This window comes from Paroedura picta, chromosome 4 (assembly GCF_049243985.1).
Source record: "Paroedura picta isolate Pp20150507F chromosome 4, Ppicta_v3.0, whole genome shotgun sequence".
NCBI lineage: Eukaryota > Metazoa > Chordata > Lepidosauria > Squamata > Gekkonidae > Paroedura > Paroedura picta.
In genome coordinates, this window is record NC_135372.1 from 34,894,412 (window position 1) to 34,919,895 (window position 25,484).

A 25,484-nucleotide genomic window follows, 5' to 3' on the forward strand; every position below is an offset into this window, starting at 1 on the left:
TTCCGATCTTCAAAAAAAGGAGGAAGGATGACCCGGGAAACTACAGACCAGTGAGTCTGACCTCTGTTGTGGGGAAGATAATGGAGCAGATATTAAAGGGAGCAATCTGCAAACATCTGGAGGACAATTTGGTGATCCAAGGAAGTCAGCATGGATTTGTCTCCAACAGGTCCTGTCAGACCAACCTGGTTTCCTTTTTTGACCAAGTGACAGGTTTGCTGGATCGTGGAAATTCGGTTGATGTCATTTACTTGGATTTTAGTAAAGCTTTTGATAAGGTTCCCCGTGATGTTCTGATGGATAATTTGAAGGACTAGGACATCCCTAGTTTCCTCTTCTGGTGACCACAGCATCCATGGCGACATCTGGCCATTCATATGTGTGATCGTTGTTCCTGCAAACCTCATTTGTAAGCTGCATCGTGAGGAGTGAGGAGAATACTGGAACATGTTAAATGGCTGACTGGCTGTCCGTGGGGAGACAAGAGAGATGTGTGGGTGGTAAACAGTAAAGGATTTTTTTATTATTAATTAGTTAATATTTATTGATTATATATACACACACACACACAAGATTGTCATTGATTAATTGATTCTCTTGAGAGATTCATCCCCCCTCCCTCACCTCCATTCAGTCATTGGTTAGTTTGATAGTCCACGAAGAGCTTCCATTGCTTCTGGAATTCATTTTCCGGTCAGCTATTGACTAATACTGTCAGTCTCACCAATTTAGCAAAGTCAGATAGCTTTTCTAGCCAAAGTTCTGTCGTAGGTATCGTCTTCACTTTCCAATTTTTAGCTAACAGTATTCTGGCCGCCGTTGTAGCATAAAAAAATAATACTCAGCAAAGGATATTTTCACCTAGGAGCCTTTCCTTCTGTGCGCCTCAGCCTAGTTTCTATTCTCTCAACTTTGTAGAGACGATGTAGTGATCAAGACACATCAGAACTAATTGTGGGTTAGATGTAGTGGGAAATTTCTACTGACAGGAGGGCAATTTTCACCAATTTCCCACTTCTGTGGCCAAGCTTCAACTCTCCTGTCATGCCGATCCTAGCAGTCTCCTGCCCCCTTGCAGCAGCATTCCGCTACCTCCATTTCTACACATATCTGATGAAGAGTGCTTTCACTCTTGATAGCTTATACCAGCCTTTCTCAACCTTTGCACTGTGGAGAAGCTCCTGAAAGCCCCAGAAGTTATCTCAGCAGGCCACACTTCCCTGTCACATCCCCTGGGAGTATACGCTTATTGTCTTTATACTAATGGTCAGGGACACTGTGGTTTCGAAATGGCTTCATCAGCAGGAAGGAGCCTGTGGTCATACGTAGCAAAACTGTCCCTCCTTCTTTGAAAGCACTACAGTATGAGATCTGGACACTGAAAGAAATACAAAACAAACAAGATACTGTTCCCATCGCAGATGGGAAACAAGCCGTGGCAGACTCTAAGAATACTTGGCAATTATTGCCTGTGTAGAATGTATAGTTTTTTTGGACTTTAAGTCCAGAAAGTTAAGTATCATGTTGGTTTGTGTTTTAAAAAATGCTAATAGCACCATAAAAGAGAATCTCTTCCTTCCCCTCCCCATAAACCAACTCATTATAATAATATCTGAAGCAGAAAATTGGAGTTGTTCTGAGAATATTACTATATAGCAAAGGAAAACAATGCTTTGGACCATCCAAACAATGTAATCACTAGAGCAACTGCTAAGAAGACCTTAAAGAGAACTGGTTCTTTGGAGCGATAGAGGGAATTAGACACTCCCCTTGTCATAAAGGGCTTCAGCATCCGTTCATGTTGGGTCAGGATAGTTTTTCTGGCATTGTCCCATTTTCCTGGTCCCTGTAGGCGGTATTGATATGGCGTGCAAGGCCCAAAGACAACCTCCCAGGCCAGCCTGGGATCTGTGAGGAAAAGGCGCCATGTATTGAAATTCGCAGGTATCAGAGCAGCTATTTCGTCCATGTATGGGATATAATCCACTTGGATTGTGTGCCGTGGACTTCTCACATACCTGGTGTAAAAACAGAAACATGGGCGTTGGGATGTAAGGCACCACTTCTCTGATCAAGGGTGGGGGGTTCAGTCGGACTACTATCTAAACCAGGGGTAGTCAACCTGTGGTCCTCCAGATGTTCATGGACTACAATTCCCATGAGCCCTTGCCAGCGTTTGCTGGTAGGGGCTCATGGGAATTGTAGTCCATGAACATCTGGAGGACCACAGGTTGACTACCCCTGATCTAAACGACTACTGCTTTTCCATTTTAAAAAATCATCAGTGTCACATAAGACCTGCAGAAATATACAGTATTATTCAGGGTTTGGGGTTTTAGTGGGCCCTGAACATAAATTGCCAGGGGGCGCCTCCCCTACCCTGCATTCCATTGTGGCCCCTGATGTATACCTCCCTGTGTTTTCCTCCCCCACTGCCTAGCCCCCTGTCCTTTCCTCCTCTCATTTGAACATTTTCCAGTATTCACAGTGCTTGTTCACCCTTCCCTGACCATGGGGGGCGGTGGCAGTGGAGCCGACCAGAAGACCTGGGCCTAGACCAGTGCCCCACTTCAAGGTATATTGACACCAGGCCTATATTCCAATTGCCGTAGAAATCTGGCCCCAGGACCTGTACTTACCCCTGTCATAACACAGTGAGGCAAGTGACATGGGAAGTCACCTACAAGATGCCCCCAAAGTGTTCATAATGGGGCAGAGGGGGATGAGGAAATCTGAGGACTGGGCATTCCTTGCAATGGCTGTGGCACTTTCTGATCCACAGAGGGATGAGTCCCACTATCCCAAGATTTGGGTAGAGGAACATCCATGCAGTTTGTGGCGATTACAGTGAGGTGGAACAAGAAGCAGAAGCCATTCCTCCTTCCGGCTCCACAAGTGCTACTTCTCTGACAGCACAGACCAATTCCGTCCTTTTATCCTCTCTTGCTCCAATTCTCTGTCCCTTGTGGCTGTTTTCCTATAGGGATGCTACAGATATTGGAAGAAGCTGCAGCAATAGAGGGGAATGTAGAATCCATGTGCCGAGGATGCTGTAAAGCAGGGGTAGTCAACCTGTGGTCCTCCAGATGTCCATGGACTACAATTCCCATGAGCAAACGCTGGCAGGGGCTCATGGGAATTGTAGTCCATGGACATCTGGAGGACCACAGGTTGACTACCCCTGCAAAAAGGGCATTGTCACAGTGGGATATAAATATTTTGAACAAATAAATATTATTTGACATATAATCCACTACGAGGGCATTCCCGTCTGGGCTAGTTTTATTGATCACAATTCTTTAAAAAAAATGAAACCATCCTTGTCATGTCCTGGTTCCTAGGTCAATGAAGGTGAATAAAAAGCAAAGCAGGAGGAAACGCATGTACTGGCTGATGACTTGGCACCCTCTGCTACATTCCCATCCAACCTGACGTGCCATTTGTCTGAGGCAAAATTGTCCTACCGTTTGGTCATCGCAACTTGCTTGGAGCTAATGTCCTCCAACATGTCACTTGCCGAAGGCAGCTTACACAGCCCTAGGAGCAGAAGTCAACACGTCACAACAGTGCTACCATGTGATCAGGTCCTCTTTCTGAGGAACCAGGTGATGGAAAGTGCTTTCAAGTTGCAACTGTCTCATGGCCATACCAAGGGGTTTTCAATGCAAGAGGTGGTCAGAAGTAGCTTGCCATGGCCTGCCTCTGCACAGCAACCCTAAACTTCTTTGGTAGTCTCCCTTCCAAGGACTAGCCAGAGCTGTCTCTGATTAGCTTCTGAGATCTGACAAGAATAGCCTGGCCCATCCAGGTCAAGTCCTAAGAGGTATCAAGCCATCTTTATTTTACGGTCATTTAGACCAAAATTCAGATACAATTATAAACAAAGGCAGTTTATAGTAAGGAAAATGATGGCGCTAACACAGTTCCGCAGGGCCTGCAAAAGGGAGCTCTTCCGCCAGGCATTTGTCGAGACCAGGCATAACCAACAACATCTGCAGGGCCCCTTCTCCCTCCCTCCCTCCCTCCCTCCCTCCCTCCCTCCCTCCCTCCGAGAAATCCAAAAATGCGTTCTGCCCCTGGACCTGTTTGCACTGTTATAATTACCATTGTTACAATTATCAGTGTTAACATTATTAATGTTATGGTTATCTATAGGTGATGGAAAAACTAAGCTCCCTGTATTGTTTCCTACGTTTTATGTAAACCGCCCTGAGCCTTCGGGGAAGGCGGTATATAAATATATAATAAATAAAATAAATGATTTTAAAAAAGTAGTACGGAACAGAAGGTTAGAAATCCATAATCGGTAAAACAATATTAAAACTTTAAAACATATCAATATTTTGAAAGCGCATTCAATCCCTTAACTGTAAAACAATATTCAAGTTGGATTAAACAGGTGTTTTTTCTCTGCATAAATACTACCTGTTTTCACAGCAGCAGTGCAAAAATCTGGCTATAAGAAGAGTTGTTTCCTTATTTTCACCTTGAAGCAGTCTCTTGATTTTTTTCGTTAGGAGGGGATTTTGAACGATTGTCCCATATTGTTTGAATTAGAGTGCGCCTAATAGTGTCATAAATGGGGCAATACCTATCAAACTACGAGCGCAAGGGAAAAGGTCTGAGAGAAAAAGGTGGTTTCTTATAATGCCCCTACAGCACAGCTGTGAGCAAAATTGAACATCTATCTTGTCCAGGTGAAGACCCTTCTATGGTTGATTAGTTTAAACACCTTGGAGGGCCCATATCCAGCCTGTGCTGAGGCAGCTGCATTGGTTGCCAGCTGCGGCCTGGATCAGATTCAAGGTTTTGGTTTTGACCTTTAAGGCCCTTTGCGGTCTGGGACCCACGTATCTGAGGGAGCGCTTGTTGCCCTATGCCCCCGCAGGGCCTTGCGCTCTGCAGGTTCCAACTTGTTGGTCATTCCCGGACCCAGAGAAGTATGTGTGGCCTCGACCAGGGCCAGGGCCTTTTAAGTCCTGGCCCCTACCTGGTGGAATGAACTCCCGGAGGAACTGCGGGCCCTGGGAGAGATTTCAGCTTTCTGTAGAGCCTGCAAAATGGAGCTCTTCTGCCAGGTTTATGGTTGAGGTCAGGGCTAGTGCTAGGAGAAGAACAGTTAGGGCTCTCCCCTGGAAGATATGCTTCCACACTGGTCCATTGGCGTGGTTGGTTGTCACACCCCTCTTCAACCACCCTAGCTGTTAGTGAGGAGAGTTAGATAATGTGTTATCATTCCTGCCATATGGTTTATGTATTTTTCTCGATTTTATGGGGGTTTTAATGGAGGGTTTAGAGCCTCTTGAGGCGCAGAGTGGTAAGGCAGCAGACATGCAGTCTGAAAGCTTTGCCCATGAGGCTGGGAGTTCGATCCCAGCAGCCGGCTCAAGGTTGACTTAGCCTTCCATCCTTCCGAGGTTGGTAAAATGAGTACCCAGCTTGCTGGGGGGTAAACGGTAATTACTGGGGAAGGCACTGGCAAACCACCCCGTATTGAGTCTGCCATGAAAACGCTAGAGGGCGTCACCCCAAGGGTCAGACATGACTCTGTGCTTGCACAGGGGATACCCTTACCTTTACCTAACGGAGGGTTTAATTGGGGATTAAATTATTGTTTGTATTTTTGTACGTAACCCATCATGAGCCAGCTTGTCTGGGAGTGGCAGGTAATAAATCCAGTAATAATAATAAATCATAATAATAAAACAGGTAAGGGGCAGGAGCTAGCAGATCCTAAGAGATATATTGAATGTGATGCCAAGGGGTAACATCAATACATTGATGATTGTTGTTGTTATGTGCGAAGTCGTGTCCGACCCATCGCGACCCCATGGACAATGATCCTCCAGGCCTTCCTGTCCTCTACCATTCCCCGGAGTCCATTTAAGTTTGCACCTACTGCTTCAGTGACTCCATCCAGCCACCTCATTCTCTGTCGTCCCCTTCTTCTTTTGCCCTCGATCGCTCCCAGCATTAGGCTCTTCTCCAGGGAGTCCTTCCTTCTCATGAGGTGGCCAAAGTATTTGAGTTTCATCTTCAGGATCTGGCCTTCTAAAGAGCAGTCAGGGTTGATCTCCTCTAGGACTGACCGGTTTGTTCGCCTTGCAGTCCAAGGGACTCGCAAGAGTCTTCTCCAGCACCAGAGTTCAAAAGCCTCAATTCTTTGACGCTCGGCCTTCCTTATGGTCCAACTTTCGCAGCCATACATTGCAACTGGGAATGCCATAGCCTTGACTAAACGCACTTTTGTTGGCAGGGGGATGTCTCTGCTTTTTAGGATGCTGTCTAGATTTGCCATAGCTTTCCTCCCCAGGAGCAAGCGTCTTTTAATTTCTTTGCTGCAGTCCCCATCTGCAGTGATCTTGGAGCCCAGGAAAATAAAATCTGTCACTATCTCCATTTCTTCCCCATCTATTTGCCATGAATTGAGAGGGCCGGATGCCATGATCATTGTTTTCTTGATGTTGAGTTTCAAGCCAACTTTTGCACTCTCCTCCTTCACCCGCATCAACAGGCTCTTTAGTTCCTCTTCACTTTCTGCCATTAGAGTGGTATCATCTGCATTGATGATATCCCACTACAAAGATCCCACATTGATATCCCACATTGATGATATCCCACTACAAAGATTGGATGATCTTACTCAGTGGACTTAAACTAATGAGAAATAACTCACCACTTACCTTTGAACACACGTGTAACCCAGCGAGCCTGCATTTCTGAAATGGGCATGATGGCCCCCAGAGGCTGGATGAGGCCAATGATAGCCAGGGTTGGCTTCTCCAGGACAGGTGGAAAGACGTATTTATACAGGGAGACCTGGTTATCAACAACACTGGTGCATTTATCGAGGAAGGGAAATGAGAAGCTGTACCCCGTGGCAAATACAACAGCATCAATATTGTCCTCCTTGCTGCCGTTGTCAAAGAGGACGGACGTTTCGCTGAATTCCGTGATGTTTGGTTTCACCACCACTCGGCCAGAAATTATGCGGTTTGGGAGGTCATCGTTAACAGTCGGATGCTGGCTGAAAACACTATGAAACAGAGAGGGAAGATTTTAAAAGATAGCTATTACAATCCATAGCGGGGCAGGAGGTGGAGTCAGTGGGACTGATTCCTTAAGTATTTTTATTTGTTTGCTCATTTGTTTTTAAATTTATATACCGCTGCTCCCCGACAGGTCTTGTGGCGATTCACACAATAAAACATTGAAATATAAGAAAACCCCATAATTTACTCTATTAAACAATGAAACCACAAGACAGCACTGGTCACACCCTCTATATTCACTTTATAATTTGGACTGATAACTGCCAACTTCGTGAGCACCAAAAATCTGGGAGCGGTGGGGTAAAAATGTTCTAAGTGATGGGTCTGTTAACACAGGAATTTTTTTTTTAAAGAGAAGAAAATTAAAACTTTCTGCAGATATAAATTCTGCTTGTTCTTCGCTCGCTCCTTGCTTAAGCCACACAACTACAGAGATCTTTCATTTTGCACTCCTGAACAAGTTCCGCTGGGAACATGTACCTAGCAGAAGAATAAATACATGAGGGAAATAGGACAAAACTGACACATGGCTTTATACATCCGCAATCTCCAGTCTTGGTCGCACTCTCCACCACAGACAGCCCGTGAGGTAGGTGGGGCTGAGAGAGCTCTGACATTGCTGCTCTATAAGAAAGGCTCTATCAGGACCAAGGTCACCAAACTGGCTGCAGGAGGAGGAGTGATGAATCAAATCTGGCTTGCCAGATTAGAAGCCACCACTCTTAAATATTACATCAAGTTTCCTGTATCTTGTTACACTGCCATAGAAGACTTGACCGTATTACTCAAGCAGAAGGAATTAAGGGACCAAGCCTTGGCCATCACAAGACTGACATTAATTTAGACATCTATTCAATAATTTGGAAAGGAGGCATGTTGTGTCACTGGGCCCTTCCTTACCTATCGTGTATTGAGCACCACCCCAATAGAAGGGCTTTAACAATGGCGAGACGTGAATGGCTCGATTATCTATTCAATAAATAGTTCGATGCATGGCAGATATGTGAGCCATTCTCCATTTTCAAAAGTAGTCTACTGCTGAGTGCTAGGCACCTGGCAGGCCCAAATAATTTGAGTTGCCCTCTACAAGAGGTGTCTGGGTAGAAACAGAATTCTGGCCTGGAAGGTAATTCTTATGTCCACAAAACGTTTTCTACTGACAGGAAAACCATGACAAAAAATGGCTATCAAGCTTGGAGGAGGCCACGATTTAGTGATAGAACGCGAACTCAACCTGCAGAACTTCTTAAAGCCAATCCCTAGCACTGCCTGCTAAAAGTGGTTAAGAGTGGCAGCTTCTAATCTGGCGAGCTGGGTTTGATTCCCCGCTCCTCCATAGGCAGCCAGCTGGGTGACCTTGGGCTCGTCACAGTCCTGATAGTGCTGTTCTCACCGAGCAGTCCTGTCAGAGACCTCTCAGCTTCACCTACCTCACAGAGTGTCTGTTGCTGGGAGAGGAAGAAAAGGAGATCGGAAGCTACTTTGAGACTCCTTTGGGTAGTGAAAATCAGGGTATAAAAATCATAGAATCATAGAATCATAGAATCATAGAGTTGGAAGGGGCCATACAGGCCATCTAGTCCAACCCCCTGCTCAACGCAGGATTAGCCCTAAGCATCCTAAAGCATCCAAGAAAAGTGTGTATCCAACCTTTGCTTGAAGATTTCCAGTGAGGGGGCACTCACCACCTCCTTAGGCAGCCTATTCCACTGCTGAACTACTCTGACTGTGAAAAACTTTTTCCTGATATCTAGCCTATATCGTTGTACTTGAAGTTTAAACCCATTACTGCGTGTCCTTTCCTCTGCAGCCAGCAGAAACAGCATCCTGCCCTCCTCCAAGTGACAACCTTTCAAATACTTAAAGAGGGCTATCATGTCCCCTCTCAACCTCCTTTTCTCCAGGCTGAACATTCCCAAGTCCCTCAACCTATCTTCATAGGGCTTGGTCCCTTGGCCCCAGATCATCTTCGTCGCTCTCCTCTGTACCCTTTCAATTTTATCTACGTCCTTCTTGAAGTGAGGCCTCCAGAACTGCACACAGTACTCCAGGTGTGGTCTGACCAGTGCCGTATACAATGGGACTATGACATCTTGTGATTTTGATGTGATGCCTCTGTTGATACAGCCCAAAATGGCATTTGCCTTTTTTTACCGCTGCATCACACTGCCTGCTCATGTTTAGTTTACAATCCACAAGTACCCCAAGGTCTCGTTCACACACAGTGCTACCTAGAAGCGTATCCCCTAGCCAGTAGGCATGCTTTTCATTTTTCTGACCCAGATGCAGAACTTTACACTTATCTTTATTAAATTGCATCTTGTTCTCATTTGCCCATTTTTCCATTGTGTTCAGATCTCGTTGAACTCTGTCTCTATCTTCCGGAGTATTTGCCAGTCCTCCCAATTTGGTGTCATCTGCAAACTTGATGAGTAGTCCCTCCACCCCCTCATCTAGATCATTAATAAATATGTTAAAAAGTACCGAACCCTGAGGTACCCCGCTACTCACCTCTCTCCAGTCTGATGAAACACCATTGACAACAACTCTTTGAGTGCGGTTCTCTAACCAATTCCCTATCCACCTAACGATCTGAAAATCCAGATTGCAGTCCTTCAACTTATCCATCAGAACATCATGGGGAACCTTGTCAAAAGCTTTACTAAAATCCAAGTAAATGACATCAACCGAATTTCCCCGATCCAGCAAACCTGTTACTTGGTCAAAAAAGGAAACTAGGTTGGTCTGGCAGGACCTGTTGGAGACAAATCCATGCTGACTTCCTTGGATCACCAAATTGTCCTCCAGATGTTTGCAGATCGCTCCCTTTAATATCTGCTCCATTATCTTCCCCACAACAGAGGTCAGACTCACTGGTCTGTAGTTTCCCGGGTCATCCTTCCTCCCTTTTTCCTCCCTTTTTTCAACTCTTCTTATCTTCTAGTGGGGAATATGACATCTGCCAAAAACCCTGGAGACTTGCTACCTGTCTGAGTAGATGATACTGACCTTAATGAAACTAGGGCCTGATTAAGTATAAGGCAGCTTCACATGTTCTACACTCATGACTGTACCATTCTAAAACATAATGGATGTCCCCTGCAATAGTATGAAAAGCATTCTTGTATACAGACAATGGAGTTGTCAGCCTCACCCACCTCACAGGGTGTCTGTTGTGGGGAGAGGAAAGGGAAGGCGACTGGAAGCCGCTTTGAGCCTCCTTCAGGTAGAGAAAAGCAGCATATAAGAACCAACTCTTCTTCTTCTTCTTCTTGTATTGGAACAACACAACAAAACGCTAATTCTCTGTGATAGAGAAACTGAATGGCACAGAAACATGGCCTGTCAATATGATTATACAGCCGTCAGGTGGCATCAGACCAAAGCTTGTCACATGATGTTCCTAGGCTGATGCTTGGTGTATTGGTTAGGAGTGCGGACTCCTAATCTGGCAAGCCGGGTTTGAGTCCCTGTTCCTCCTCCACATGCAGCCAGCTGGGTGACCTTGGGCTCACCAGAACACTGATAAAAGCTGTTTTGACCAAGCAGTAATATCAGGGCTCTCTCAGCCTCACCTCCTTCGCAGGATGTCTGTTGTGCAGAAAGGGAAGGAGATTGTAAGCCGCTTTAAGACTCCTTCAGGTAGAGAAAAGTGGCATATAAGAATCAACTCTTCTTCTTCTAATTCCCATCACATTTATTGCCATCTCTCCTGTTCAGGGCGGGAAAGAATAGAAGAACGTAGTGAAAACAACCCAAATGGCCATTATTGCAAAGGCTCCCTGTGTCTGTAGCCAAAAAGGAATAATTCTAATCTAGAACTGCACCTGTGTTCAGGCTGGAGTCCGTACATGGCGTGGTCGAATTTGCTGTTCAGTTTTCGCTCCACAATAAAACTTACAATCCTACGAATCAACTCGCAGTTGTAGAAGAACATAATAAAACGTCGGATATTAGAAGTATCTTGTGGCTTTCCATTATCCCAGACACGATAGATGATCCATGCCCCACGTCTGGTGCTAAGAAAAACCTGTAGGGAAGAATGAGGAAAGATTTCAAATTAAGCCAAGGACATGGCATGTCAAATTATCCAGATTCGGTCCCTGGCATCTCCAGTTAACAAGATTAGGTAGCAGGTCATGTGAAAGACCTCTGCCATTCTGAGTAGACAATACAGGCCTTGATGACTCAGTAAAGACCCATTATGCATGGCGGCTGCTATGCCGGGCGGCCGCCGTGCCATTGTAGTGGGGCAGGATGCCCCGCCGTTGCCCGTGTATGCACGGTGGTGGGGCTCCCCCGGCGTACGGGGATGCTTCGGCGTAGCACGTGCACATACGTTGTGCCATGAAGCCCAGGACACTGCCGAGAAGTGTAAGTGGCAGCGGCCGAGAGGGGGGAGTGGGGAGGGGCCAGGCCCCAACAACATGCTATGGCGGGGGCAGGGGGATGCCCCTGCCGGCTCCGCGACTCCGCGAAGCTTGCAGGGGCATGTGGTTTCCCTACAGGGACACCGTAGGTCGGGGCCAGGTGGGCAGAGAGACTTGGCACTGTCAATTATCGACAGCACCAGCCCGCACCAGCCCCTGCCAGTGCTCACGGTATCTCGGGTTCTGCGGAAGTTCCCTCGTTCGTATAACGCAGGCCTTCTGTGGCCCTGAGCCGGGCCATGCCCATGCTGGCAGCGGGGGCATGCATAATCGGGGATTTTCCTCGATGCCCTGCCGCCACCACCGCGGGCATTCCAGCCCGTGCATCATGGGTCCGAGAGACAAATTTGTACATGTATTAACTGCATTAACTGAAGGTAATTTTGAAAGAGGGCTGTGTGGCAAAGTGGGCCTGATGTCCTTTGCTCAACCACTGCTAGTTTGCCTAGAGAAGGCTTTCCCAACCAGGGTTTCATGCAACCCTGGGATTTCTTGACAGCCCCAGGAAGAGTTTCCCAAGTGGGTGGGAGTTAATTAACTTGTAACATATTTTAAAAATTTGTTAAAAATTTATGGGGTGCTATGACCATATATGGTCCCAAATGGCCAATAATGCACCTAGAGGAGGGGAGGAGGGGAGGGGCCCCCGGTGGGCACAACTCTGCTTCCCACCACATTCTACATGAACATGCCACTCCTGGGTTTCTCAAAGCCTCAAGAATATTTCAGGGGTTTCTCAATGATAAAAATGTTGAGCAAGGCTGGCCCAGATATTTTCCTTGATAGATCATGCCTGGGGATCAGTTGTAATTATTATTATTATTATTATTGGATTTATTTCCCGCCACTCCCTTGCGGCTTGTGACGGGTTACAGCATCCCCCATTAAAACCCCATTAAAACAATAATAACATTTCCAATACTACTGGCATGACGAAGAACGGCAACTCAACTCCCCCCCCCTCCCACTACCGGTGGGTGGAGAGGAGGTCCTGATGAAGTTTACTTTGGGTCCCAATCCCGAATCCCCGGGGGGGGGGCATAGATCTATATTATCGGCCCCGGCCTCAACCATAAACCTGGCGGAAGAGCTCCGTTTTGCAGGCCCAGGAGATCTGTAACTACTCCCTGAAGTTCAAAATGGCTATCAAAAAGGTCATCTGTTTTTGTTTGTAATTGTTCCAATTTATTGGGAAAAAATGAATAACTTCAATAATTCATATTTCATAGGCATTATCTTCATATCTGTGATGTCATGGTTAAAGGCATGAAAACATAAATCAAACCAAAAGAGGTTCCGGATAAACACCATTTTTTCTCCATAGCCCGTTTTCTATGTTTCCTTCTTCCACAGTAGTTTTATTTTTAAATGAGTCGTGTCTCAATAGCATCAATTATTTCATATCAACAGTTCTTCAGGCTCAGGGTTTCATGGAGGTCCCTTAACTGCTCTATGCATAAACCTAGGGCTCATTTGTGTTTGTGCTGACTGAGATTTCAGTGACTTGGGTACCCCCCGCCCCCGGCCTGTGTCTAGCACAGTGCATGAGAACACTGCGGGATCACCTTCTGATGCCTAACCTTCAAATATTAGACCAGGGGTAGTCAAACTGTGGCCCTCCAGATGTCCATGGACTACAATTCCCAGGAGCCCCTGCCAGCAAATGCTGGCAGGGGCTCCTGGGAATTGTAGTCCATGGACATCTGGAGGGCCGCAGTTTGACTACCCCTGCATTAGACAATAGGGACTTGCAGCTGACAATGTATCGTTGACAATGTATCATCCTACAGCTGCACAAAGCAGCAGCCTTGTGCAACTATGAGCATGTGCAATGGTAAATTTTATGTTTCAATAAAACCGGCTCCCCAGAGAGATCAGGAGTGGGAGTCGTAATTGGCTGGACCAACTCTTGTTTGTGTGTACCATTTCAACAGAAGTTTTAACAGAACCCTTCATCTTAAGGAGGATCCTAAAACACCTTTTTCCACAGTAAAAGAACTCTGTGGCCTTGTAGTATCCAGTCATGAAGTGCTAAGAAGCTGTACTGGACAGCCGGAAAACTGAAGTAACTCAACAGGTTCCGATGATGAAGCTTCATGATACCACCTCTGCCCAAACTGGCAGTGTCCATCTCTAAGATAACAAGTTAATTACCTGTGACCAACAAGAGTGTGTTGTACAAAGCCTCCTCTCCTTACTTAAATCCTGGGCCCATTCTGCACACATTGGATAATGCACTTTAAAAGTAGATTATCCTGTTCTGAATGGGAAAATCCAGCTGCCAAAGCACATTGAAAGTGTATTATCCAATATGTGCAGAATGGGCCCTGGATCAGGTTCAAGGTGGAGGCTGTAACCTTCAAGGCCTTATGCAGTTCAAGACATACATATCAGGGATCACTTTTCCAAATATGTTCCCTGAAGAGTGCTGCTGTCAGCAAATTCAATTCTACTGGTGGCTTCTGGCCCCAAAGAATTATGCTTGGCTTCCACCAGAGCCAGGGCTTTCTTAGTCCTGGCTCCAGCTCGGTGGAATGAGCTGCCTGCAGAAATCTGGGCTTTATCGGCCCTGTTTAAGTTCCGAAGGGCCTGCAACATGGCACTCTTCCACAGACGTATGGTAGAGGCCAATGCAAGCATGTAACAACACAGGAGAACCAGTTTGGTGTAGTGGTTAGGAGTGTGGTCTTCTAATCTGGCATGCTGCGTTTGATTCTATGCTCCCCCACATGCAACCAGCTGGGTGACCTTGGGCTCGCCACAGCATTGATAAAGCTGTTCTGACCGAGCAGTGATATCAGGGTTCTCTCAGCCTCACCCACCTCACAGGGTGTCTGTTGTGGGGAGAGGAAAGGGAAGGCGACTGTAAACCACTTTGAGACTCCCTCAAAAAGCAGCATATAAGAACCAACTCTTCTTCTTCTTCTTCAGAATCAGGCCTTGCTCCTGTCCTCTTCTGCCCCCCCCCCCCCCACCACCATCGGAGCCTGAACTCTTGGACATAAACTCAAGGCAGCAATTAGATTTAGATGAAGAATCGAAGCATTTATAGCTGAAATAATGAAATTAGTTCTATTGCTTTTTTAAAAAAACTTTTAAATCTATATGTTGTGTGGCTTTATTTGATGCGAACTGCTCCAAGACCGTGGTCAGAGAGGGGCGGTTAATTTAATAAATAAATAAAATCTCCCACCCCTTGAAAATACATTTAATGCACTGGTGCAAAGACATCTGCCTTTTGTCCTAGGCCCATTCTGCACACGTTGGATAATGCACTTCCAATGTGATTTTGCAGCTGGATCTTCCTGTGCGGAACAGGAAAATCTACTTCTAAAGTGCATTGAAAGTGCATTGTACAATGTGTGCAGAATGGGCCCTAGTCATTCCCCACTGAGGTGAGAAGAAACCCTAAATGTGGAAAGGCAGATAGAACTGACACTTGAGAACAGGAGATCCAGCTACCCCCTTGTTGCAAGAATGCCTTGAAGCAGAGCCGCAACAGCCAAAATAGTTATTTACCAAGAATTTAACTTGTGCCTACCTGGCTGGCCACTTGGCTGATCTCCACAGCGATATCCACTCCTGAATTCCCTGTGCCAACCACGATGACCCTTTTCCCCACGAACTCACTGGAGTCTTTATAATATCGGCTGTGGAAGTAGCGCCCCTTGAATTTTTCTATGCCTGCAAAGAAAAGTTCAGAGAAGCTGACAACGATTCAGACACATGCTGCACCAATCTCTCTGGAATGGCCCGCCAGAGTGGATATGCAAGACAGTTTTAGAACGATGTGCAGGACAGTTGGAGCAGTTCTTTGGAGGAGAGCCAGCTAATTCGGCAGCCTTACCTCTGTGTTTTGAAATCTTTATGTCTCATTAAAGCTTTGAATGAACTTTCACGTTCTGTACCAGAGTATTGTGAAACCCTGGGGTTTCTGGATAGCCCAGGGAGAGTTTCCTCGATCAGAGTTAAATAATATGGATGACACCCATCTCTACCTCCTGATGGACAGACGGACGGACCCCTCCCCCCGGAAACATTTGCTAGTTGTTTGGAAGCAGTGGCTGGGTGGCTCAGGCAGAGTCATCTGAAACTCAACCCCTTCAAGGTGGAGGTTCTGTGGCTGAGTAGAAGGAGGCAGGACCAAGAAGCACGACTCCCCTACTTGGATGGGGTGCAGCTAACACCAGGAATCTGGGGCTGATCTTTGAGGCCTCCCTGTCAATAGAGGCTCAGATCACGAAAGTAGCCCAGACGGCATTTTTCCACCTATGCCAAGCATGGCTACTAGTGCCCTACCTGTCCTCAGAACACTTGGCCACAGTGATCCATGCAACAGTCACTTCCAGATTAGACTTCTGTAACTCGCTCTACGGAGGCCTACCCTTGTCCCTGACCCGGAAATTGCAACGGGTACAAAATGCAGCTGCAAGGGTCTTCACTAGGTCATCTTGGAGGGCCTATATCCAGCCAGTGCAGTGGCAGCCAGATAGCTCCCAAATCAAGTTCAAGGTCTTGGTTTTGAACCTTAAGGCTATAGGCGTCCTGGGTCCTACCTATCTGAGGGACCATTTACCTGCTCATGCCCCCTGCAGGGCTCTTCACTCTGCAGGTAGGAATCTGGAATCTGCAGGTAGGGAACTGCTCCAGGAAATTCACCTAGCCTTGACCAGGGCCTTTTTGGCCCTAGCCCTACCTGGTGGAATGAGCTCCCAGAAGAGCTAAGGGCCCTGAGGGAGCTCTTTGTGTTCCACAGGGCCTATAAGATGGAGCTCTTCTGCCAGGCGTTTGGTTGAGGCCAGGCAGTGACCGGAGTTACCAATCTGAGGATCCCACCCTGCCATTTGTATGATCGGGGCTCCCTGGGTTAACATCACCCAGGGTCATCCAAGCAAGAGTCAAAGACTGAGAATTAGCAGGGTTATGGGTCCGGAAGGGAGTAAGTGATGTGATTTATGCCGCCATTAACTGCAATAAGGGATTTTTATTCTGAATTCTTACTGTTTTATAGTTTGTAAACTACCACGAGACGGCTGATGCCAAGTGTGGCAGTATAGAAATTGAATGAATAAATGAATAAATGAAAAATGTGATCTTATCTGCCTAAAGCAATGACTATTGCATAAGATGGCACAACCTGACTTTCATGCAAATTCAGGCACCACAAGAATCTTTCTAGGGCCTAGTCTGCACACAATAGATAATGCACTTTCAATGCACTTTAGAAGTAGATTTTCCTGTTCCACACAGGAAAATCCAACCGCGAAAGCACATTGAAAGTGCATTATCTATAGGATGCAGACTAGACCTAGGTTTCTGCAGTATTTCATATGGATAGGACAGCCTTTATCTCAAAGGGCAACAACCCTTTGAATTCATAGGGCCTTTTCGCACAGGGATCTTTGTTGCAAATTGTTTGCGGAATGAAAAATCGCCATTTAAAATAGTGGAATTCGTCGTTATGCATACCTGCCTTTGTAGTGGAATCAGTTGCGTTTTTTAGCATTTCCCACAGGCTTCCGGTCTCGGCAGAAATCGCTAGAAAGGAAGCGCTATTGCCAAGCTCGTCCCGCCCCTGGCCGTCAAGCAGCCAATGGGCAGCCGTTAGCATGCTCCCAAACAGCCCCTTTCCCTTTAAGAAAGGTTTAAAAAAAAAAAAACGACCCATAGCAACGAATCTAGGTAGATTCGTTGCTACGGAGAGACCCATCCAGCTGCCTAATGTGAGCTGTCGTTTGATTGTATGATCGTTTGCACGCTGCCTCGAGTGATAAAAAAAAAATCCCCCCCCCCTCTCACGGGCACGATTTTCGGCTGAATTTATTTGTAAAAAATAAAGGGACTTTATTTCAGCAAACGGGCTTTTCAGTGGTTTGTGCTTAGTGACTAAAGGTGAAGGACTGAAGCCAGGGAAGCCTCTAAACAGAGGCTCGCCGGTGCGTTTATCCCCGCTCGCTCGGAGAAAAAAAAATGGCGATCGCTTCGCCGGAAGTTTGGAGGAGAGAGCCAGGGGGAGGGACTTTGAAGAACCAGCAACAATGGTAACGCACAGGTCTTTAGCGCTACTGTTGCAGATTGGTTGCAGGAGTGTATCGCTATCCGGAGGGTGAATCCACTTTTCTGGATTCCCCTGAAAGCGCCACAACGAAGCGCTTTTTGCTGATTGGTTTCAGGATTGTTGCAGATTGTCTACGACGTCGTGGGTTATGGCAAATTAGTAGCGTTTCCAAATAGCAACCATTCTGCTACTTTGAAGCCGTGCGAAATGGCCCATAGTCTCGGTAATGTATAAGGAACCTTTCCTGCTCTCCCTGGGAATGAGGGTTAGCAGTCTCTAGGATGGGACCCAGAGATCCCCTGGAATTATAGCTCATCCCAAGGTGACATCTGAAGGGCTGGTGGAGCGGGAAGAAGAGAGCAGAGCTGGGGGGGTTTAGACCCTGCTTTTCAATACCCGAAAGAGTCCTAAAGCAGCTTACAAACTAAATAACATCTACCTATGGCATGGCCCCAGCCATTCACCCACTAGTTAACATGGAGTGAAAGAAGGCCCCAGGTATTGCGGCCTCTTGCCTGCTCTGAGGGATGGAATGCCACTGCCCATTTCAATCACAAGATGTCATAGTCCCATTGTATACGGCACTGGTCAGACCACACCTGGAGTACTGTGTGCAGTTCTGGAGGCCTCACTTCAAGAAGGACGTAGATAAAATTGAAAGGGTACAGAGGAGGGCGATGAAGATGATCTGGGGCCAAGGGACCAAGCCCTATGAAGATAGGTTGAGGGACTTGGGAATGTTCAGGCTGAAGAAAAGGAGGCAGAGAGGGGACATGATAGCCCACTTTAAGTATTTGAAAGGTTGTCACTTGGAGGAGGGCAGGATGCTGTTCCCATTGGCTGCAGAGGAAAGGACATGCAGTAATGGGTTTAAACTACTACAACGATATAGGCTAGATATCAGGGGGGGGAAATTTCACAGTCAGAGTAGTTCAGCAGTGGAATAGGCTGCCTAAGGAGGTGGTGAGTTCCCCCTCACTGGCAGTCTTCAAGCAAAGGTTGGATACACACTTTTCTTGGATGCTTTAGGATGCTTAGGGCTGATCCTGCGTTGAGCAGGGGGTTGGACTAGATGGCCTGTATGGCCCCTTCCAACTCTATGATTCTATGATTCTATGATTCTATGATTCTAATGACTTTTAAAAATTAAATTTCAGCTCAAATTTTACTTGTTTTAACATGCCGCATTAAATCTTTATTTTATAGACCGCCCTGAGCCAGCTTGCTGGAAAGGGCAGTATAGAAGTCAAACAAATGAATAAAAATAACGCCTTTCCATTCCTCTCCCCTCAATAAACACCCTGTGTGGCTGAGAGAGCTCTAAGAGAACTGCTCTGTGAGAACAGTACTAAGAGAACTTGCGAGTGACCCAAGGTCACCAGCAGGCTGCCTGTAGAGCAGTGATTCTCAACCTGGGGGTCGGGACTCATTTGAGGATCGAATGACCCTTTCACAGGGGTCACGGCAGGGCAAGCAGCTTGGCCGGGGGGGGGGGGGCGCCATCCACACAACAGCCTTGCAGAGTAGATTGAGATACAGCGTTCGTCTGTCTCGAGCAGCAGAAAAGAGTGAGATTGGCATGGTGGGACAAGAGGCAGAACTGAACTGAGAAACCCCAGGAAAAAAACCAATTTATATACAATCATGAACAAGGGATCTTCACGCCATTGGTCAGTTTCGGTTTAATTTCTGTGAAAAGATACTTGCTTAATTTTATGTTTGGGGGGTCACCACAACATAAGGAACTGTATTAAAGGATCACAGCATTAGGAAGGTTGAGAACCACTGCTCTACAGCATTTGCTGGCAGGGGCTCATGGGAATTGTAGTCCATGGACATCTGGAGGACCACAGGTTGACTACTCCTGCTGTAGAGGAATGGTGGGGATCAAACCCGGTTTTCCAGATTAGAGTCCGCTGCTGCTCTTAATCACTACTCCACATTGGCTCTCGGTTTCTATGCAGTGTTATTGCAGGGCCCTAGAAACTGGATTTTTATCCATGAGTCACCTGGCTGTCTTTCAGCGTCTTCAGCCTAAGAATGGCACCACTCAGCAGTCACTCTGAGGCCAAGAGATTTCATGATACGCTACTGTGTGGGCCTTGAATCGGTATTAAAAGAGGAATGTGCACCAGGCAGCAATAAGCAACACAAAGTAGTTTAACAGGCAAGAAGTTACATGTAAGGCTTCATCATTAGCAGCATGTGTCATTAGAGCAGCCTGCTGCGGGTTGGTAAATACTGGGAGAGTTTTTGGGGGTGGAGCCTGGGAAGGGCAGAGTTTCAGGAGGGGAGAGACCTCAGCGGGGTATAACGCTATCAATGGAATCCACCCTCCAAAGCAGCCAGTTTGTCCAAGGGAATGGGTCTTGGCATGGTTGTCCCCGGCCCGAAGGAGGAGTGCGTAGCCTCGACCAGGGCCAGGGCCCTTTTGGTCCCTACCTGGTGGAATGAGCTCCTGGGTGAACTGCGGGCCCTGTGGGATTTGCCAACTTTCCGCAGGGAAACAGAGCTCTTCCACCAGGTGTATGGTTGAGGCTGGGGTCAGTGAATCAGGGACATCGCTCCCCCCACCCACCCCAGGAGTTGGAGTGTACGCTACTCCACCATCCTTTCCTCTTTACCTCTTTGATAATGGGGGAGGGATGGGATTTTTAGCCGTCATGTTAGTAGTTTGATGTTTTAATGGGAATTTTAATGGGGTTGGTTGTTGTGACCCGCCTCGAGCCTGTCGGGAGAGGCGGGAAATAAATCTAATAACAATAACAATAACAATAACAATAACAATAACAATAACAATAACAATAGGAGGAGGAGGAGAGCTCCAGGTGCCGCCTGGAGGCTGGCATCCCTGTTGGCCATTTACATTTAGATATCCCTAGTTGTCATATCTATAGGTTTTTCACTTATGCATTTGCCATTTTGTTAGTCGCATCTGTTGGTTGTATTGATCGGTTTGATGTGTGCATTTGTTCGTTGCAAACAAAGCAGCAAGTCGAGCCAGGGGAGCCAGGCTGCAGGTGGTAGCTGAATATCTCCCAGAGCTATCATTGAGTTCCAGAGGACAGAGATAAGACCTGCCGAAAATGGCTGCTACAGCATTATATCCCGCTGAGGTTCCTCCCCTCCCCTCCCTCCCCCAGGCTTCCCTAATTTCATCTCCCAACATCTCCAGGAATTTCCCTGTCCAGACCCCAGAACCCCAAACTGAGCAACGGCTAAGCCTGTTCGTTCCCATAAAATCATTTAGGGCAGGGGTAGTCAACCTGTGGTCCTCCAGATGTCCATGGACTACAATTCCCATGAGCCCCTGCCAACAAATGCAATTTCAATTCATGGGAATTGTAGTCCATGGACATCTGGAGGACCACAGGTTGACTACCCCTGATTTAGGGGACTGAGCATCTATATGACCACAACCCTCCTGTCTGGTCCACACCACCAGGCTTAAGTTTCTAAGAGGCCCCAGGGGCACCCAAATACAGTCATAGACATAGAACCCCAGAAGCAGCAAGGATACCTGGGAAAGAATGCAGGGGCAGGTAGGCATTAGTATGGTGGCCAGTGCAAACCATGATCCCATCAAAAACAGACAGCTCCTGTTTCTCGTTGGCCTCTGTGACAACATTCCACCGGCCTGTTTCAGCGAAGTCTGAAGTCTTGCTGACGTTACAAACTTTAGTCTAGAAGTAAGAAAACAGACACTTGAAGAGTTTGGGTCTTTTTCTTTGCCGCCTTCTCTCAACATTCAACCTGAGCAGTCGTCGGCCCACCTGAACTATCAGAGGGCCAGGAAAAAAACCCCACACATGTTCTGATCTCATGGCTTGGCTTGATCTCTATGATCCAGTAAGTTTGGCTCCTGCTTTCTGGACGAGCCTCTTACCCTGAAGCGGATGTATTTCAGAAGGTTAAAGTGCTCAGCGTACTTCCGGAAGTACTCCATGATTTTGCCATTGGGCATGTAATTGGGGTAGTCCTCTGGGATGGGGAAGTCACTGAAGCACATCATCTCTTTGGAGGTGTTGATGATCACAGATCTGTAAATGCTGGCTCTGTCTTCCTCAGGCTTCTCCTGTAGGAAGCAGAATGGCAACTTCAAAACAGAGGAAAAGATTGGAGGACTACCTCATGGGGAAGATAGTGAAGCCTTAGTTCAGGTTCACTGTGATAGAATCAGAGAATCATAGAGTTGGAAGGGACCTCTGGGGTCATCTTGCCCCTTCAGAGAAGTGGTTGCAGAAGTAAGATGTGGGAGCAAGGCAATCAATCAATCAAGAGGGAGGGAGGGAGGGAGGGAGGAAGGTAGGAAGGAAGGAAGGAAGGAAGGAAGGAAGGAAGGAAGGAAGGAAGGAAGGAAGGAAGGAAGGAAGGAAGGAAGGAAGGAAGGAAGGAAGGCAACAATATACGCAGAAGACTTCACTACAGGATTCAGGAAGACGCACACTGTTTTATTTATTTAGAAAAAATTATATGCCACCTCTCCAGAGAGCCCTGATATTACTGTTAGGCAGGAACAGCTTTATCAGCACCGTGGCAAGCCCAAGGTCACCCAACTGGCTGCATGTGGGGAGTGCAGAATCGAACCTGGCTCTCCAGATTAGAAGTTCACACTCCTAACCACTACACCAATCTGGGTCCAATGACACCGCTTGGAGACTCCTTCAGGAAGAGAAAAGCGGCATATAAGAACCAACTCTTCTTCTTCTTCAGTAATCTCAGGGCTCTCTCAGCCTCACCTCCCTCACAGGGTGTCTGTTTTGGGGAGAGGAAAGGGAAAGCAATTGTAAGCCACTTTTGGTAGAGAAAAGTGGCATATAAGAACCAGTTCTTCTTCTTTAAAAAAAAGAGTTTCCACCTTCCATTTCAAGGAGAGCTCCCAGGGGGTTGCCTCCTGCCAAGGCCCCCCAGGAATCCAGACTCACCTCGTATCTCCAGAGTCCCCCGATGTCACTGCTCATCTCAAAGCACACAGGCTCCAAATCCTCGTCTAAGCAGCATTTGATGGAGGTTAAGCCGCTCGCCCCGGCTCCAATGATTGCAATCCTCTTCTTGGCCATGGTGACTCCAGGGCAGAAAGCTATCCAGTGGTCTACAAAAAGGAAGCAGCCCTCTGGCAAGAAGCTGCAGTTCTGAACTGGAGTGAAGAGCACAGGGAAGAGGCTGAGCTATATAGCCGCCTCCGAGTTAGGTACAGAAGAAGGAACTCTCTGTCACTCACTCACACACACACACACACACACAATCACACACACATACAATTTCCCTGTCAAAGCCTTCCCAGAAGAACGAGACTGGTTGGATGCCACGTGAATCTCTTTGCAATACCACAATGTATTTGCACTGTCATATTCATTGGCAAACCACATCCATGACACAAGATATGATAATAATAATAATGAATAATACTAATGAATAATTATAATGATAATTGCGATTGCCTTGACCTACCCTGAGTAGCATCCTTTCTCCATCTAGACACCTGTGAAACACAGCCTGAGTGGAAGATCAGCCACAAATCAATCATTCCTAGCAACTTTGTTTCCTAGGATTTCGAGCCCCGTCATGAAGATTTCAGAGCAACGTCTGGGGACGTAAGAACGGATCTAGGAGAGGGAGCTGAGCAAGGACGACACGTCACTCTAGGAGTTTCATTTCTTGTCATCTCCATGGTGTGCCATGGCTTCATAAACCAGAATCTGTGGTCACCAACGAGTCCGCCCTCTAAAGCTGCCAGTTCTTCCAGTGGAACAGATCTGTGGAGTCTGAAAAGCACTTGTAATCCTGGCCCCACCTCAAGTATAGTAACTTTATGGTTTCCCCAAACCCCCAGATCGTTCAAGACAGACTCTTCCTCACTTTGGAGGCATAAAGAACATTCAGGCTGGGAACTCAAGGATGGGAAATACTTGGAAATTTGGGGGGGGGGGGGTTGGCAGAGTATAACGGCATAGAGACCCACTGAAGTAGCTATTTTCTCCAGGGGAACTGACCTCTTTAGTCTCAACCTACCTGGACTCAGGTAGTCTCAATCAGCCTACCTGGACAATGGCAACCTTACCTCCCATTCTGACCATCCTCCAATCGTGTTGGCAGTACTCAACATTCCTGATAGTGACCAGCAATGCTCCCGAGATGGCAGCCTTCCAGTGTTAATCCCAGCATAGATGGCGTACTGCCTCTGAACATGGAGGCTCAATTCCTATTTTAAGTATACTAAATGCACACTAAATGCACACAGATAATGGGGGAGCAAGTCCTGCAGCCTTGACGAACAGCCATCCGGATAGGGGGGTTTTGAGTGGAATTTGGATAAGACTTTCTCTCTCGAACTCAGCGATGTGCTTCTTCTGATCCTAATCTAATGCTTCTCCACTCCACCCACTTGCAAATGTCTTGAAAGTAAAAACTGACAAAGCTGGAGGAGCCCCGGAAGAATATTATTCTGCCCTGATGTTGGGAGGAGCGAAAAGCATTCCATTCTCGCTGCCCAACTTTCCAGCTTGCTTCTAAGGCGAAAAGTAGGGTTGCTGACTCTGAGTTTGGGAATTCCTGGCGATTTGGGAGGTGGAGCCTGTGCAGGGTGCGGTGTGGCCTGACCTGAGAGCTGTGGCCTCTGAACAAACAGAGATGTGACCTTTTCGTATTCTCTAATTGGGATAGGCGTGACAAATGGCACTGGAGCTCGTGACAAATTTCGATCTGCTCATGAAGTTCTCCGCAGGTCAACAGGCTGGAACGTTCCATAAACTTCCAAGCGGTTTGTGGAGGTCCGTGCCAGTTTGTCAGTGAATTCATTTCCATATCAGCCACCTCCACTCGAGCCAAAATGTTGACCAAACTTCAAGATGACATGGCAGGTGGAATTCGCCAGAGGTACCGCTTGGCCATGGCGCGGGATAGGATGCTGGACTAGATAGACTTCTGGTCTGATCCAGCGGGGTTCTTTTTACCTGATGTTCATCCCGAGGGTGTGGATATGCTCTGTGTAAAGGTGATGTCTGCCCTCTGGGAAGTTGATTCTAGCCCTTCCTGGCTGCCAACCTGAGGTACATAAACCTGAACTACAGTCATGACGTATAACATACATAGTCCAGTGGCACCTTTAAGACCAACAAAGACGAATAAATCTTTGTTGGTCTTAAAGGTGAGCTTTCGAGTGTAGCGTGAGCTTTCGAGTGTAGTCTGAGGAAGAGTGCTTGCACTCGAAAGCTCACGCCCTGATTAAATCTTTGTTGGTCTTAAAAGGTGCCACTGGACTCCGATTTTGTTTGGTTGTGCTGCTTCAGACCAACATGGCTAGCCACTTGAATCTATAATAGACATGTTCAGTTCTTGTTGCCATCTAGTGGCCTAGTTTGTCATTGCCAGGGAATATAATTGGGCGATGTCTGAGCAGCGGGGGTGATGGGGTGCTGATCCTTCCTGCTGCTGTGCTGCTTTAAGATTGGAGGCCTGGCTGAGGCCTTACCCATGTACATCAACTATAAATGTAGCTACACCCTCTTAAGTTGACTGATTTGCATCACATAAATTATACAGATAACAAGGGGAGGGAGTTAAGTGGCTGTGCAAGCTCAGAAAAAGAGTAAGGATCCCAGCGTAGGGTTGCCATTCCTCCACAGCCGCTGGTGGGGGGTGAGGACACTTTCCGGAAGCATGCTGATATCACCCAGAAGTCACGCCAGCATGTGATTGGCATCAGGGACGACACTCTTGCTTCTGAGCAAAAACTCTATGGTAGAATTATTTATTTATTTATTTATTTATTTATTTATTTATTTATTTATTTATTTATTTATTTATTTAGATTTATATACCGCCCTCCCCGAAGGCTCAGGGCGGTTTACATTAAAACTAATCAACGATACATGAAACAGTCTTCGTTAAAACATACAGTAATTAATAACAGTGGTTGTAACCATATAACAGAATAATGTAACA

The 25,484-nt window shown here is 46.8% G+C and overlaps 1 protein-coding gene across 1 annotated transcript; it reads right to left on the minus strand.

Moving 5' to 3' along the window:
- Positions 1–567: 567 nt before the first annotated feature.
- Positions 568–25,283, minus strand: LOC143835136 (flavin-containing monooxygenase 5-like). Its single transcript, XM_077332320.1, has 8 exons — positions 22,466–25,283; positions 21,427–21,615; positions 21,061–21,223; positions 15,024–15,166; positions 10,880–11,082; positions 6,684–7,036; positions 3,465–3,537; positions 568–2,018 (listed from the first exon to the last, which is right to left on the minus strand). Exons 1-8 carry the CDS (start codon positions 22,598–22,600, stop codon positions 1,649–1,651), a joined length of 1,629 nt encoding a protein of 542 aa, XP_077188435.1. The 5' UTR covers positions 22,601–25,283; the 3' UTR covers positions 568–1,648.
- Positions 25,284–25,484: the final 201 nt, after the last annotated feature.